General features: G+C 41.9%; 3 protein-coding genes across 6 annotated transcripts; all 3 read left to right on the top strand.

The window, feature by feature from the left end:
* Positions 1–56: 56 nt before the first annotated feature.
* pask (PAS domain containing serine/threonine kinase) lies at positions 57–8,906 on the top strand. 4 transcript variants are annotated; one of them, XM_014333049.2, is made up of 21 exons: positions 57–548; positions 692–928; positions 1,108–1,331; positions 1,445–1,615; positions 1,731–1,865; positions 1,946–2,080; positions 2,258–2,420; positions 2,727–2,899; positions 2,984–3,113; positions 3,212–3,383; positions 4,559–4,791; positions 4,881–5,010; positions 5,522–6,075; positions 6,162–6,304; positions 6,437–6,604; positions 6,711–6,836; positions 6,947–7,081; positions 7,191–7,390; positions 7,664–7,797; positions 7,900–8,049; positions 8,350–8,906. In XM_014333049.2, exons 2-21 carry the CDS (start codon positions 724–726, stop codon positions 8,517–8,519), a joined length of 3,651 nt encoding a protein of 1,216 aa, XP_014188535.1. In that variant the 5' UTR covers positions 57–548; positions 692–723; the 3' UTR covers positions 8,520–8,906. The 4 variants fall into 4 exon arrangements, with proteins under 4 accessions (XP_014188535.1, XP_042075979.1, XP_005920481.1 ...); XM_042220045.1 differs by having other exon boundaries at positions 688–928; XM_005920419.3 differs by having other exon boundaries at positions 57–928.
* A 987-nt stretch (positions 8,907–9,893) lies between these two features.
* On the top strand, positions 9,894–12,221 carry mterf4 (mitochondrial transcription termination factor 4). Its single transcript, XM_005920421.2, has 4 exons — positions 9,894–10,101; positions 10,355–10,766; positions 10,864–11,048; positions 11,595–12,221. The coding sequence occupies exons 1-4, from the start codon at positions 10,075–10,077 to the stop codon at positions 11,979–11,981; spliced, it is 1,011 nt and encodes a 336-aa protein (XP_005920483.1). The 5' UTR covers positions 9,894–10,074; the 3' UTR covers positions 11,982–12,221.
* Positions 12,222–12,281: 60 nt separating this feature from the next.
* LOC102305958 (probable G-protein coupled receptor 148) lies at positions 12,282–16,391 on the top strand. Its single transcript, XM_042220044.1, has 2 exons — positions 12,282–12,609; positions 13,309–16,391. The coding sequence occupies exon 2, from the start codon at positions 13,392–13,394 to the stop codon at positions 14,352–14,354; it is 963 nt and encodes a 320-aa protein (XP_042075978.1). The 5' UTR covers positions 12,282–12,609; positions 13,309–13,391; the 3' UTR covers positions 14,355–16,391.
* Positions 16,392–16,423: the final 32 nt, after the last annotated feature.

Below are 16,423 nucleotides of genomic sequence, written 5' to 3'. Positions count from 1 at the left end.
TATACGTGTATATGTATGTGTGTGTGTGTGTGTGTGTGAGAGACCGTTTTCGTGAAGCCCTTTATTTCGGTTAATCACACTCCACTTGAATGCAGCAGTAATTATTTTTGCGTGACTGTGCTGCCATGGTAACAAAGGCGGGCTGTTCCGGGTTAATTATCCAATGAACTTTTCCTGGTTCGTAGCTGGACGTTTGATTGGCTCCAGAAGACGTCCTGAAATCATCTACTCCACTGACGCTTGAAGCCCGCGGTTTACAAAAGACATTGTTGCATTGAGCGAAATAATATCACGTTAATAAAATGTACTTTTAACCGAGGCTGACTTACTTGGATGCTGACGTCGACTCCGGGTATAGCCTAAAACGTCGGTAATTTAACACAAATCAGAACTGACCGTGCAGCAGTGATTGCTAACTTGCAGTAGCAAGCCCGCGGTAGCAAGTTAGCAAATGGCTAGTTAGCCACAGTGCGCAGTGCAGGTAACGTTACCTTGTCAACTGGCATTAACTCAAACAGCCGTGCCTAACAACTAGGAAACGAGCTGAGGTGAGTCTTGAATGCTGCAGTATCTGAGCAGCGTAGATATTATCAATAAATCATGTCCTGTTGCATAAACTGCAGACTTAGCCTGTGATATTAAGCTGTAATTGCTGCAACCACTGATTCTCTGTCATTTATACTTGAGTCAGCTATTATCAACGCGAGCTACATAACAGCAACAATGTCGCTGTCAACTGAGAATCGTTTTGCGGCTTCGGGAAGCGTCGTTGTTAAAGGACAAACTATTTGTGTGGTTCCCGACTTCTCGTCTGGTCACCTGGAAGATGACTTTGACCTGAACAGGTCTTACCCGTGTACTCGCAGACCTCTGTACAAGGAGAGGCTTTTAGCCTTTCAGCGTCGTTATGATCCGGCTTCCCTGACAGGTAAATTTCAGCTGTGTTGATTACAACCAACAGAAATGCTGTGCTAATAAATTCATATCAACTCAGTTTTGATATGACGCCCCCACCCCCATCACTGACGGTTTTGATTGGCTTGTGTTCTTAAACTAAGGGGAATAAATTGTATTTAAATCAGCTTATAACACCACTTTTTCCTACAGGTGATCATTTTGACATTGGATCTTCTGTGGCCACAAAAAACCGCCAGATGTGTAGTTTGCTTCCTTCTTCTCAAGCTGGTTCCTTGCCACACTTGTCTACTATGTCAGAGAGAGAGGAGATGCTCTTCAGTCAGCTAATGTCTGGTGACTTTGGCCTGCCGGGGTATCCCTCTGCCTTCAACCCAAACAAAGCCATTCTAACTGTCAACCATAAAACTAAAACGGTACTGTGTTGTTGACTTAATGTGGAGGGAGGTTGCTTTGCAGCACAGGATAACCAGCATTTCAACTGTATGAACTGCTTACTTTATTAATTATTTATTTATTTTAATTTCAGGTTTTGTCAGCAAATGAACAAGCCTGCAAGCTGTTTGAGTGCACAGCTGAAGAGCTCATTGGAAAAAAGCTGCCCTCGCTCCTAAAGAAAACCAGTCAGGTCCTGGAAGAAGCACTGGAAGAGGATTTTCCACTAGTCGATGGGACTGTTGTAGCAGCGTCTGGAAAAGTGGTATGAAATTACTTAAAACAGCATGAGCCATTGAGTCAGATTTCTTTAATCTACACCATAGATTTATTCATTTCATTTGTTTTGGGGTTTTTTTTCTTTGTTTGTGTTTTGGCAGGTGGATGCCCTGACTTTATCTGGAGAGGTGCCAGTGTCTGTGTACACCTACAGACAATCACAGAATGAAGAGCACCTCCTTCTCGTGATGGAAAATGTAGAAAGGATGTCTTCCTTTTTGTCCTTCTCAAGAGATGTAAGTACACCCTTATTTAGCATTCTTTTACAAATGTAAAGTAATGCCTAGCCATAGACGTGTACATTTGTCACTTTCAGGGCAGAATCCTAACCTGTGATTTGGCATTTGCCCATCTCCATGGATACCATCATCCCGAGGAGTTAAAAGGAGTTTTTGTGAAGGAGCTAATCCCCTCTTTACAAATCCCCCTCCGCAGTCATGCACTGCCCAAAGTAAGCACACTTTTGAACTGTTCTGCTCAGCTAAGGAAAACTCGGAATTTTAACCTCTGCTTCCGAGACCCTTTTTATCAATGTGCTGCTCTGACATTTTGGCAGAATGGATAAAAAGAAAATTATATCCCTTTTTAAATATTTCTGTAGTACAATTTTTTTTCTATCTGCTTTCAGATGCTGAGGGTTCAGCGAGTTTGTGGTAGAAGCAGAGAAGGTGCAGCAGTCCCGCTGTGTGTTAAACTTCAAGGGGCGGTGCAGTGTGGGAAACCCCAACACCAGCTTAATGGGACTGGCTACATATACCTCAATGACAGCCTTGAAATGTCATCCCCATCAGGTAGTTGGCTTAAATTGTAGGACAAAGCTATGACCAATATATTAAAAACACACTCACTGTTGTGCACCCAGTGGGTGTGTGGGTTATGCACCCACACACTGTGTTGTGCTGTACACTCCAATTAACATTTAAACTTCTTGCAGTCCAATAGAGGTGTAGGTTTTACATTTTGGGGCTTTTCCTGGACAATTTAAAGTTGGAAATGTACTAATATGCCCCCCCCCCCCCATGTCATCTGCTTTTATATATCACTTACGCTTTCTTTAACTAATTGTGCACTTTGAACGTACGCTTGGACTTTCACAGACGTCATTGTGGACAGCACTGTCAGCCCAGCCCTAGAATACTCTGGAACAGTTTGGGTGTTTGCTCCTGTCAGCGGTCTCCTTCTGCTCCACACTGATGGTTCTATCATCAGCATCCACAGCCACCTGGCCCTCAGTCTGTTTGGCTACAGCAAGGACGAGCTGCTGGGGAAGGTCAGCCAATGTAACCACTGAACGTGGATGTTTGGACTGAGGACCATCCAATCCTCATAGATATTGCTGTTTTGTTATCTATAGAACATCACTTTCCTGATGCCCGGTTTCTATGGGTGGATGTCGGACTCGGACAGAAAGACCAGATCCTTCTCTGATTCTCATGCAAAGGTCTCTAAAAGTCCTGCAGCATCCAGGATATCAGGAAAATATGGTGAGTGTTGGAATATGTAAGGTACTTATTTTTACCTGTCATGCAGTATTATTTGTTTGCACTGTGCATCACTTAATAGTTTCTTATTTCAATTTTAGACCCATCCTCACTAGTGGCAGGAGACATGGCCATGGTGCACCGAGCAGCTCTGGAAAGGACTTCAGCAGGGAGAGGCAGGATCTTCACTGGCACCAGCATGATGCTGGATAAACAGGGCAGCGCTCTGTCTGCCCTCTCCCCTCCTGCAGTCACCTCAACACGTGTGGTTACGTAAGTACGCGGGCACATTAAAATCGTCCAGCTCACAGGCTCCGTGATTTTAATGTGTATCAATGATTTTATCTGGTAAGTCATATCCGAGGCTTTTAGTAGCCTTGGATATGATGGTGATTAATTCTGACAGGAGGTTTTATGCCAGCAGATATTCAAATTCACTGTAGACTTTAAACAGAATGGGTTTGTGTACTCTGAAATGCTGGACAGACAAAAGCTGCTGTTGCGACAATCAGGTGCCTTAAAGCCGCAGGCTGCATGTATATTTAATGTGCTTTGCAGTAACTCTGGAAGCACTCCAACTCACTGGTCAAGCCTGATGGTCTCACTGTGTCTCCAACTACTCAATAGACACTGAAACACTAATTACATTTTCCCCAGTTAGATCAGCTGTGACTGCTCATCGTTTCTGTCCTTTCTGCTGTTATTGTTTTCCCCCCTAAAACTTGTATCTGAATTGGACTCGTAAAGCTTTTGTGACTGGAATGTTTTCCCCAAATTTCACAGTCATGATTGATTCATGAATGATTGTGATGCTGGAATATCTCAGTGTGGGTTAAGTGTGTTAAAAGGCCTTTCGTTTGCCATCTGTTGGACAAATAATGTCACAGCATGCCTGGTATTTAAAAAAATAAATTTAAAAAAAGTAGAGATTTCTAATATAGTGCCTCTTATTTAGAATTTGAAGAAATAGTAATGCATCGTTAAGTTGTTCCAACTGAATATTATTGTTTACCAACCTTTTATACAAAATATGTATTTCAGTACTGAGCTTTTATTTAAGCTAAGCATTTACAATTTACAGCATGCAGATAGAAACTTGCATAAGTCCTAAATCTTCAGCCTGTGGGGGAAATAAACAGGCAAAGACTTATTCACTCACTAAAAATGTAACTGCAGAGACAAATTAGCTGGGAGTTAAGGCATTCGTTCTTGTATATGCTATTACCAGTGCTTGTAAGGTGAAGTGCTTTGTGTTTTATACTTGCACCAACCCCAAAAAACAAGACATCCACAGCATAGATTGCAGTTTTGCTTATACATTTTTGATTTCCTAGGAGAGACTTCAGATACGTTTTCAGTGAATATTTTGCCGCTGGAGTTTGCCTGTAGCTTTCTTGTGTTGGCATGGAAAGAAAAGAATTGGATTGAAACAGCCCGTCTTTCCTCAGGGCCAATAACACTGCAGAGCTGATGGAAGAAGCAGCTCAGGTAGCACCATGCTGTAGTCAGATAGACAGTGTGGATACTACTCAGGCACTCCTCAAGACATTTACCTGGGTGGAACTTCCAGATGACGACGCCTGCCGCTCTGTTCCCGCTGAACCATCACACCAAAAGAGAGAACAGCAGCCGGGCAGTGAAGTTCAGAAAAAAGATGAACCTGCCCCTGAGAATATCCCAGGTGTGACGTAGCTCTGCTGATGTTTTCTTTACATAAATGGAGCTCAGCTATAAATACAATGTACAATGAATGTTTTTCTTGTTCTGTAGACTGTCCTGCTGGGAATGAACATGCTGTTGATAAGATTAACGACAAACCTCCTGATGTAGGAAAAGATCACCGTTCATCTGCCTCTGTGCTTGAGGAATCGAGCTTTGAAGTCATCTCAATGGAGAGCCGGTGAGGAGAGATATTTTTCAGTTATGTGGGTAAGATGAGGCCCTGAAAGCCTCTGACGTGCCTGGTTGAAACTTCAAAGAATCTAAAGATGCTAATGAGAATGTCAGCGCTCGCAGTTACGTATATCATACTTTAAAATATTGCACAATGGCAGGAAGAAACAGACGAGTTTCAGCCTGTAGCTTAGAAATGCTGTCTCATTCATATTTTTGGCGTCTTTAGTGGGTCGGCACCTTTTTCAATTGAATAAGCCTTTTCAATTGAGTATGCTTCCTTTTTGTTTAGTTAGACTTCAAAGAAAACTAGAAACATTCATTTCACATATCATTTGCTATACTAACACCTGGATGTGTTTCTCTGTGTTTTTAATACAGTATTTGATTCCACTGTCAAACATTTATTCATTTCTTTCCTTATTTCAGCTTTAGACGTTTCCTTCCTTTATGAATATATTTTTCATGTATTCATGTAACAATGTTTTGGTTTTGGTTTCTCTAATTTAATTTCCTAGGTCTTCTTCTGGCTTCTGTGAACACGGTGGTTCTGATCCAGCCCAAGCAGTGGACTCAGCCAGTGTCTTTCTGGACCTAAACAGCAATGGTGATCTGGTTAGCCGGGCCCTAGCGGAGCTAGACCTGGGCGGTAATATAGAGCTGCTCAGTGGCGGAGGAGGCAACAATGACGCCCCACACTCTGTGGCATCATGCGATACAGCTGAGCTCCTGCGGACTCCCTCCCCATGCATGGTGCTGTCTGACCAGGAAGCGGAGCCCAGTGAGCCTGGGGACGTTGCTGCTGTGGAGGCCAGAAACAAATCACCTGAAAAACTTGAAAAGCATAAGGATGAGCAGGTTCACTGGGAAGCTGTCTCTGCAATTCATCAAGGAAAGGGCCAAGAGGGCTGTGAACAAGTGAATACCGGGATTCAGTCACTAGCAGATATGCCTGCCACATCTACTCCCAAGAAACAGAAGGTGTATGGACACAACCAGTCCTCAGAAACCACATGTATAGTGGAGGGGCAATTTGAAGGAAGTGGATACCATAGAGACGGCACAAGAATAGGTTGGTGTTAAACTGTTTACTGTACTTTAGATTCCTCCTAAAAATCAAATGCAAAGCAACAAGTATTTTTCTCTGCTTGTGTGCAGATGTGCTGTGTGATGTGTGCGGGACAAACCTCCCAGACGGAAGCTCCATTTTCTGCATGTGGATGTGCAGACTCAGCCAGCAGGGGGCGATGTCACAAACGGATCAATCACTGCACGACCAAACAGCAGGCAGTCTAGGAGAGGTCAGTGGCTGTAATGATCTTAAGTCTAGGTCAATAAAGCATGGATTTTATCTTATTTATATTTTAATGTAAACTTCATTAGAGGCGGTTGTGTTTGTAACTTGGTGATCATTTACTCGTTTCTTCATGAAGAGGATTGGTGAGGCCAGTCAGGGGGAAGCATTGCGCTCCACCATGGACCTCGAGCAGTCTAAAGCCTGTGATGGACAGTTTGAAGAAGAGTACAAGCCGATCAAAGCTGTTGGTAAAGGAGCCTTTGGATTTGTCTGGAAGGCAGAAAGGCGCTGCGATGGGCAAGAAGTAAGAAAAATATTTGGTGGGGGGGGGTTGTTGTTTGTATATGTAGTTTTTTTTTGTTTTGTTTTTTGCAGAAGATGACTTTATGACCTACTTTAAAAACCTACAGGTGATTGTGAAGTTCATCAGCAAGGCCAGAATAGTGAGCGACTGCTGGGTAGACGACCCAATGTTAGGGCGAGTGAGCCAGGAGATCGCCATACTGACCCGAGTGACGCACCATAACATCGTTAAGGTCGCCGTGCGGTTTGCATCACATGACCCTGTCGCAAAAGTTTCCAAAATAATGTGTTTTAATCGTGAACTGTGTTGCTTCACATCATACACCTGTGTTGGTGTCACTAGGTGCTGGAGGTGTTTGAGAATGGGAGTTACTTTCAGATGGTGATGGAGAAACACGGAGATGGTTTGGACCTTTTTGAGTTTATAGACATGCAGCCGAGGCTCGATGAGCCCCTTGCCAGCTACATATTCAGACAGGTACACGCACAGCCAGAAAAATACAACCGTGTCAGGCGAGTGGGCTCATAAATGTGACATGAAGTATTGATTTGTTCTTTGTTAAAATGCAGCGTCTGTCTCTTCGCAGATTGTGGCAGCTGTCTTCTATCTGAGGACCAAGAACATCCTTCACAGGGACATAAAAGATGAGAACATCATAATTGACACATGTTTTCACATTCGACTGATAGACTTCGGCTCTGCTGCTATAATGACTCCTGGGAAGCTCTTTTATCATTTCTGTGGCACCCTTGAGTACTGCTCCCCAGAGGTGCTACAGGGAAATCCGTGAGTATACACTATCTGTTAATTCTTTTTCCTTTTTTTTTTTTTTAATGTATTTTATTAAATAGCATCCTTCTGTTTAAAGAAGTCACTTAAATTATTGAATTGAATGCAGAGTCTAGTTAAGAGTTATTTTTACAGTCCTAGATTACATTTATGACCCATTGAACTCATGAATTGAGCTCTAGAGTATACAATTTTGAGAATATGCCATCAGCACTGAATTAACTTGCTAATAATTGTAGGCTTCTCTCATAAGTGGGCTTCTTTTTGTAGCTATGAGGGTCCAGAGCTGGAGATGTGGTCTCTGGGGGTTTTGCTCTATACGTTGCTTTTCAGCGAGAATCCCTTCTGTGACGTGGGTGAGATCCTGGATGCCAAACTAAATCCCCCGTATCATCTCTCTCCAGGTACACAGCAGCTGGTTGTGATTTCACAAAATATGATCCTTTGAGTTTATAGAGACAATTTTGTCCAGTCAGATTCTGAAGTTTTTCTGTGTATTCTCTCAGAGCTGGATGATGTATTACACGGGCTGCTTGACCCTAACCCAACTCACAGAATGGACTTAGACCAGCTGCTGCTGCAGTCCTGGATCAGCCAGCCCATTTCTCTATCAGAGTACACCTGGGCAGAGGTGGTTCCTGAAAATCTGAGCTGCTGTGAGTACTCTTAAATGGTACTGTTGGACTAGTAGATGTCAGACTTTTTCTGATATTCCACACCTCAAGAGGTGGAAACAGTTTATCCCGTACACCTCTTAATACTCATCACTCTGCAACAATAAAATAAGTGCATAAGCATCAGGCCACTTTGATATTTTTTTCCCCTTGAAATGTAATACAAATTCAACTTAGTTTAACTTCATATTTTTCCTTTTCCACCTGCACCACAGTTTGAGAACCTCGTTGACAATCGTTAGCTATGTTTTAATGTACTGGGGCCTCTGATCTTTTTATCAGGTTTACCGCAGCACCAAGAATCCAGTCCTAAGGCGTACATCGGGCAGAGCTCATTTTCAGGCGGTGGGGATGACACTCTGCCTGAGGATGACGAGGAGGAAGATGAGGATGAGAGGTTGGAGATCGCAGCCCTGAAATCGGAGCTGCATAAGTACCTCGTTGAGGATTAAAGACTCTGCTCAAACAAAGTGAAGCCTTCATGCGAACTGTCAAATCAACTTTTTTTTTATCTGGAGTCACTGAACAAAGATATAAATGTTGAAGAAAAATGAAGTGTGCCTCAGTGATGGGACGCTGCTGTCGGGACTAAATATGAGACAAACAGACTTCTGACTTAATCATGGGTCGGTCACACTGTGCTTGTTTCTGTGTTCAGGATGTAATGTTTTATTTATCTTTTTGCAGTTTGAGGAAAAATTAAAGCAGCAAAAAAAAAAAATTGTGACAGTTTAAAGTATCACCCAGCTTTACTACAAAAACACAACAACTATAAGCTGTTACCTCAGAGAAATCACACAAACTCATTAAAGTTAAAGAAACTCTTGATCCAGCTTTTTTTTTTTTTTTTTTTTTTTTTTTTTTTTTTTTTTTAATAATGGGCAATTTATATTCATTGTTTTATTCTTGTATATTTTAATTAAAAGTGTAAGAATATCTGATATTTATCTATTTATTTTTATACATCAATAAATGTATTGCCACAAGCATGTTCTCTTCAGTCAGGTAACTGCTACTTAAATTTATATCCAAAACACTAAATGACTGCAGTACTTGTTGGGGACACATTTATTAGGTTCCCAGCTGGTGTTAAAGCTGCCAGATTAACAGCTGCTGTTATTTACAGGCTGCCACTTCCTTCACAGACTTTCACGTTATTTCAAAGTAGAGAGGAGGGTGGTACTGCAAATATTTCATCATGAGTACCTTACACTAGCTACAGACTGTCAGCTATTCCAATAAAGTTGAAGATTTATTTTCACTGTGAAGTGAAGATAGGACTTCCTGAAAAGTCCTTATAACACTGAACCATTTAAAAAGCCCAGACTTTACTTTTTTATGTATCCTGATTGCATTCACCATGCTGATTCTCATCTGAAAACATGTTTTGGAATTAAAAATGATTAACTCATGACGTTGATAACATGAATTGAGCACCATATCGTTACTCAGGGCAGGAAAGCACTGCCAAAAAGTGCCCGAAAGTCTCTATTTAGACTGTTGACTCTATGATTGTTGAAATACAATCTGTCAAATATGTCAATGACGAATTATATCAAGCAACTTTGAGGCACAATGCAAAGGCTGCAATTAGATCCTGGTAAAGTGACGTTTGAAGGTGTCATTGAGTTTAAAAACAGGTTTCCAAAAAGCACTGAATTTATTAGTACAGTCACGCAGAGCCATAAGGATAAAACAAGTAATTTCTTTATTTTATATATAAACCCTAATGACTGCGGTCTATAAACAGATAGAAACAAAGATATTAGACGCTTAAAAAACCCCATCGAGAATCACTTTTTGGCACGACACAGGCAATTTAATTAAGAAAATGTCTGTCTTATAAGATTTCTAAATCATGATCACACCATCATATTTGACTAGCCGAATATATACCAAAGACTGTAGAAAAAACAGTTTTCTACAGTCTTTGATATACATACACACGTAGCGGAACCTTTGTACTCTTTAAGTTGGAAGACGGAAATATTTCGATAACGGAGAAGCATGGGAACCCGTGTTGCTGTGAATCAGGTGAAGTATAAATACAAACTATTACGATTTAGTATCTTTTTCCTCGAAGTAGAAATAATTAGAGGTGCAACACTTTTAACTGAATGGACCCATCAGTAAAAAAAAAAAAAAAAAAGAAAAGAAAAGACTGACATTTATAACCTTCACGTCTGCTAACTTGAGCTAATGATAACGGTGGAGTTTGTTAGCATATTTTCTGCCCCCTCTACCGCTGCTGTCTGTGAGGGTTTTAAAGGCGTGTATTTTTCCACAGGTACTACGGTTGGCTGTGAGAAATGCCACCATATCTACACGGTGTCCGCGTCAGTTTGGGAGATACTACCCCCAGTCCAGATGGTGTTGTTCCTTCACCAACCAGGCAACGCAGCACAGTCAAGACTTGAATCCTCCGAGTGGGATCCCGGTCACTGAGCTGTCCCTGCGCTCTTTCATTGATATGGGCTTCACAGAGAGTCAGGCAGAGCAGATATACGAGTCTCTGGCCAATGTCAGAAAAGGAGATTCTGCCAAACACATCCTACCAACCCTCACAGCTCTGTTTGTCTTGGGTCTCAACCCGTCGAGTGTGAAGAAGTGCCTGGAGAAATGTCCTGAACTTTACACCATCAAAGAGGCACAGCTGCAGCAGCGCATAAGCAACCTGCGGAAAATAGGCTTAGTTGAAGGTAAGGTGTTGCCTTTGCGCAGTTTTTTTCTACATTAGATCAGGCATAAAATTACTGAAAATATATGAAACCCGCATTTTACTCTATTTCTCCGTAGGCAGCCTTCAGAGGATGGTGGCCCATTACCCCAGGATCCTGACTGTGCCTTCGAAAAGAGTAAAAAATGTGGTGATGTTTCTCAAAGAGAAGTGCCTGTTTACTTCCCAGCAGGTCACAGACATCATCAGAGATTGTCCAGCAGTGGTGCTGGAGAACTTGGATCAGCTGGAGTACAAGTTTCAGGTGAGCAAGTGAATTGTGTTTGCTGCTTTTTGTTAGGTTTTGGTTTGGATTGTCAAACAGACATTATACTTGGGTTCTGTGTATTCAAATGTGTAACAAACAACGGTTACCATATTATTACATAAAAGATGCAAATGTGAATTCCTAGATGTTTTGAATAAGTTATCAAAGATGATGAGCACAGTGGGCTCAGTAGCTCCATTCCAGTAATAATAGACTGAATGTTATTTGTGTGTGTGTGTGTGTGTGTGTATATATATATATATATATATATTTATTTATAATTTTTTTTTTTTTTTTTTTTCAGATCTGCATTTTATAATCCTGTGAGCACTTCTGCAGGTCTCTTTGTACAGTGCAGAGTGGGACAGTGTGCATCCGCATTGCACTTTCCCACATGAAAGCATACCGTCCTTAAGATCAGCTCAGAGTTTCGGAATAGGAGTATCTCCTGTGTCCACACTTTTATATGTTGTCCACTTAAAGCTGTTGTCAAACTGTGTACTAACTGTGTTGACCGGCACATTTTACCTCCTCTCTCCACAGTACGTCTACTTCAGAATGGTTGTCAAACAGGCGGAGATGGTGAAGTGCCGACTGTTTCGTTACAGTCTGGATGAGATCCGCTGTCGACACACTTTCTTGGAGCGACGGGGCTTCTATGAAACCCCGGACAAGAAAGGACAGACGACGATCATCAACCCCAATCTGGACAGCGTCCTTAATGTTGATCAGGACACCTTCCTTGCGCACGTCGCCCAGACATCAGCGGAGGAGTACGACGTGTTTAAAAGACTGGCAGCCAGGGAGTGGCAGGAAGGGGAGCTGCAGCAGGGCAGGACCGAACCTGATAGTGACGATGAGGATGACAACGATGACGATGATGACGATAGAGAAGGAAAAAGTGGATATGGGAAAAGGAGAAAGAAGTGACTGCTTGTTGAACCAGTCTTTGTTTTTTGCTTTTTAGGGAAGTTCCCTAGATTATTATCTAAACCACCCATGGGAACACAGTGAGAGCCTTTTGCTGGGGTTTATGTTAGTGGTTTCATCATGTAAGACGTGAGGACGTTGGTGTGAGACTGTGGGTCAGGTCTAACTTTGGGTGAGGAAAAATGTGTCACTAATATTTTTGACTTTCCTTCATTGATGGCATAAATTAAATGAATTTCAGAAGCTTGACTTGTTTTTTTTTTTTTTTTTTTTTTTTTTTTCTAAATGACTTGTGAAGCTTGACTTGTGAGTCCTATTGAAAACAGGAGATGACTGCCAATCCCTTTAAGTGAGTTTTCGAATAAAGTCAAATAAATTCTTGAAAACCAATCCGATTTATTGGGCAGAAAACGCTATAAAAGCTACGGTGTGGGGAGCTCCACCTCGTTACTACGTGACAGCTGAGTGTTTGTAGCTCTCTGCAGCCCCTATACTATCTCTCTGAGTCAACAAAGGGTACATTCAGAAAGAGCCGTCCAGTGAGATGAGTGCTGCAGAGCACCGTTTTATTTATTTGAGCATTAACGGATGCACGCCACAGGCAGTTTTTTCCATTTTTGAGCCTCAGGTAAGATCACTCACCTTTTGTTCAATCGATAATTTGTCAATAAATATGTTTATGTAGTCATTTCTGGGTTTTGTTTTGCTCTTTTTGTTTAGTGTATACAAATTTTGGTTGGGAACGTGGTTATCACGGTTGTGGTGTTCAGCTTAGTTATTTATTTTTTGCTGAGTGAAATCATGATGTTGCACCTGATTTGTGAGATTGTACATGAAGAGAAGTTGATGTTCAGGGTCCATTGTTGAATATTCGTTCATATTCGAATTCTGCCAACAAGCTTCTGGTCGCTCATTTTAATTGTTAAGTAGACTAAAACAATTAGACTGGACTGTAAAATAAAAATGGCATGTTTAAAAAGCTGGAGCATTAAAGTGTTAGACATTACTGTTTTTTTTGTTTGTTTTTGTTTTTCCAGCCTGCAGCCCAACAAGGTTATCACTGTATCAAACACACACAGAGATATTATTCATGTAGAGATCACATTTGCTCTTTGCTGCTTGTGTGAAAATTTGCAAGTTGCAGCTTTTACGCAAGTGCATAAATATAGACTCTAACCATATTTGCATGTAGTTACAGTTGATTTATACAGTTTCTTACCTGCTCATCCAGTTCAAATTCGCTGGGTGGATTAGAGTGGAGGTGTATCCCACCTGTATTAAATGTAGTGCGCTGTGGACATTGATTTATGGTGTTTTTCTTTCACAGGACTTGGCTGGAGAAAGTAGGGACTGTGATCATAAAACACCCCTGTGTCGCCATCTGCACTTCCTCCGTGACTCACAGGTACAATGACATCACCGATACCAATTTCAAACATCACGCAGGAGTGGGTGGAGGTCCTGGAGAAATGGCACCTGGATTTGTTTTTGATCCCCACAATAGTCATCACTCTTGCCACCTTGCTGGCCAGCCCTGTTCTCCTGGTAAGCATTTTCCTATCCCGTGCCCTCCGCCAGGAGACGCGTTACCTGCTACTGGCCAACATCCTGGTGGCCGACCTGTTTTTGGTCCTCCTCAACTTGGCCACGTTGATTTGTAACGCCTTGAGAGCGCCGATGCAATGGTTGGGTTGTGAGCTGGTCACAACTCTCACTGTCACCAGCTACTGCTGTGCCATTTACACGGTCACTCTCATGGTGGTCGACACCTATGCTGCTGTTCGCTGGCCTCTCCGTTACCGTGACGTTATTCCACCTTCCCGTACCTACTGCATACTGGTGGGGGTGTGGGTGTTAGCAGCCATATACCCTTTCACAGTGATGATCAAGACGCAGGTAGCGAGTGGGAACTTCCATGAAAAGCTACCCGTGTGTCTGGTCCTCATCTCCCTTGGATTCATTCAAGCCAGGAACATGACTGGGATCTACATCTACTTCTTCGTAGCTGCACTCATGTGTTCGCTGCTCATTTCTTACTGCTACATTCGCCTCTACATGATAACGAGGACACAGGGAATCTGGCATAACCGCTTCTCCAGGGCCAGGGTCACCCTGCTAGCCCACGGGGTTCTGCTCCTGCTCTACTTTGCCCCCGGCTTCCTTTTTACCATAGAGCTCGTTCTAATAGACAGGAAAGACATACCTCGAGATGTTCGCGTGTGGGTCTCCACAGTCAATATGTGTGTTTTTATGTTGCTGCCCAGGGTATTTGCTCCTTACCTGTATGGGATCAGGTACAGAGAGATCTCAGACACAGTAATGCTGCTGCTGCTGCACCAGCACAGGAGACTCAGCCAGGCCACAGCTGCGTAAAGACCTGCTGTGTTTTTGAACAACTTTTAAAGGGTCAGAGTTTTATCTACATGATCTGTAAAAATGCCAAGAATCAAACTGTCATAGAGAAACGCTGCATTTTATTTTATAGTTTAGTCTGTAGGAGTTAGATTTCACCAAATCCAGAACTTAGACTCTGTGTTCCAGCTACATTAATAATGCAATATCGCCAATGTTTTATTTGTATAAAGCACTTGGATTTCTTTCTACTTTCTCTGTTTGTGTCAGGGGTTGAGAACTGTGTTGCTGCTCTGTGGATCTCGGTCAGAAGATGCTGAACTTCCCTGCTTTCATATTTATGTAACACACGATCCCGGGCCTCGGTTTTATGACTAAAGTAATAAAGCACTAAACTGTATTAATTTTTTTAAAGCCTTGTTTGTCTAAAGCTGGATATCTACAATGATCCGACATGGCGAGAAGGGTGATGGATAGTGGTGAGTCGAGCATCCTGGCAGCAGGCGGCCGTAACCAGTTCAGCAACTTAACAGCAGAGGGACACATTCGTCCCTTCGTCTTGTAAAGCACAACAGGATAGTAGATGTGTTCTTTCCTCATGGCCTGGATCCCTGCACTCTAAACAACCTCACACTGCCTTTCTACATAAGCCTCTGGACCACCTCTACCCCAAAGAACACTCTACTCTACTTAATCTTATTTGCCCATTTACATGGAACTGATTACAAAGTGCTAAGTACAAATCTCTAATGACCTGATTTCCACAGAAATCATTGCCATTCAACGTGGTCTGATAAGACTACATTGCTTTTCATTCTGATGAACTCACACAAAAAGTCCCGGAGGGGAGGGGGAGGGGGTTACCCAAGCTATTGTATTGCTGCCTTATTTAAAGTGTTGAAAATAACTGGTTGACTTATAATTTGTCAAACATAATTGGCATGACACAACATAGAAACGGCAATCAGATTTGGACAAAGTCACTTTTATTTATACTCAACCAGATAAAATATCTCACTGAATTTAAGAATCTCGTTCTCAAGAGAAAGCTGAGCAATAGGGTGTTAGAAATTACAACAAATTCAGCAATTCAATTAAAAATATTTGTACTAGAGAAAAGAGCTGGACTGATTTTAATGTAGAACACGGTACAATAACTTCGTCCTTCCTCAACTCCATTTACACCAGCTGTGCCAAAATCACCACTAAATATATCCAGTGTCTCTTTAAAGCTTTCAGCCTCTAAATAATATATATTATATTTGCAGGATACTGTGTGTATCAATATAAATAAGGTTACTATACATAAAAAACATACATGACACCATCCAACAAGTGCTTCATCCTGTAGATGCTCCTGTTTATTTGTGGGGAATAACACCTATTTCTAGTCTTTTGACCATGGGAGGGAGACTTGTAAGTGTGAAAGGTACTGATGACAGTACTACTACACTATAGTGTAGAATACCGATATCACTGTATGCCTTTACAACCTTATCTTTTTTGATGTTTTTATTTGAATATGTGTAAAGTATTTGCATATGTTTGGATAAAGTGTGCTTCAGGGGAACAGTAGCTCGCTTTTTGTGTAAATAGTAGGCACATGGTTCATATGGATTTGCACCAATGATAGCACACTTGGTTCTTCAAGGAAACCGGCTGGAAGCTCTGGGAAATATTTTGCAGCAGGCAAAAGGAAGTTGTGACATTCTTAATTCCGGCCAAGCTCCTCCTTCCTCACCTAAAAAAAAGTCTGTTATGCTGCTTTTCGTATTTTTTCACGTGTTCATGTTGTTTATACGGTTTTTCTGCATGTCCTTTATGGCTATCACTGTGCATTATATAACTGTGTAAATCCGCTTTCATATAGGTGTGTTTTACATAGCAAACATTTGTTTAATGACGTTAGCGTCCTACACACTAGCGCGCCCTCTACATGTCCGTATAAACAGCGCTTAAAAACTGCTGTTATTTTCCGTGTTTTTTTCGATCGCCATCACGTCTTGACAGCAACTTTTTTTCCTCGGTAAAAGTTTGTTTGCAAACAAAGGGAGGCCACGTGGAGGACTCGAAGCATTTGGTAATTGTAG

Source organism: Haplochromis burtoni, unplaced genomic scaffold, assembly GCF_018398535.1.
Source record: "Haplochromis burtoni strain Fernald_Lab_line unplaced genomic scaffold, NCSU_Asbu1 Contig_41, whole genome shotgun sequence".
Classification (NCBI taxonomy): domain Eukaryota; kingdom Metazoa; phylum Chordata; class Actinopteri; order Cichliformes; family Cichlidae; genus Haplochromis; species Haplochromis burtoni.
The sequence above is the reverse complement of the archived record's forward strand: the minus strand, read 5'-3'. Positions and strand labels throughout refer to the sequence as shown.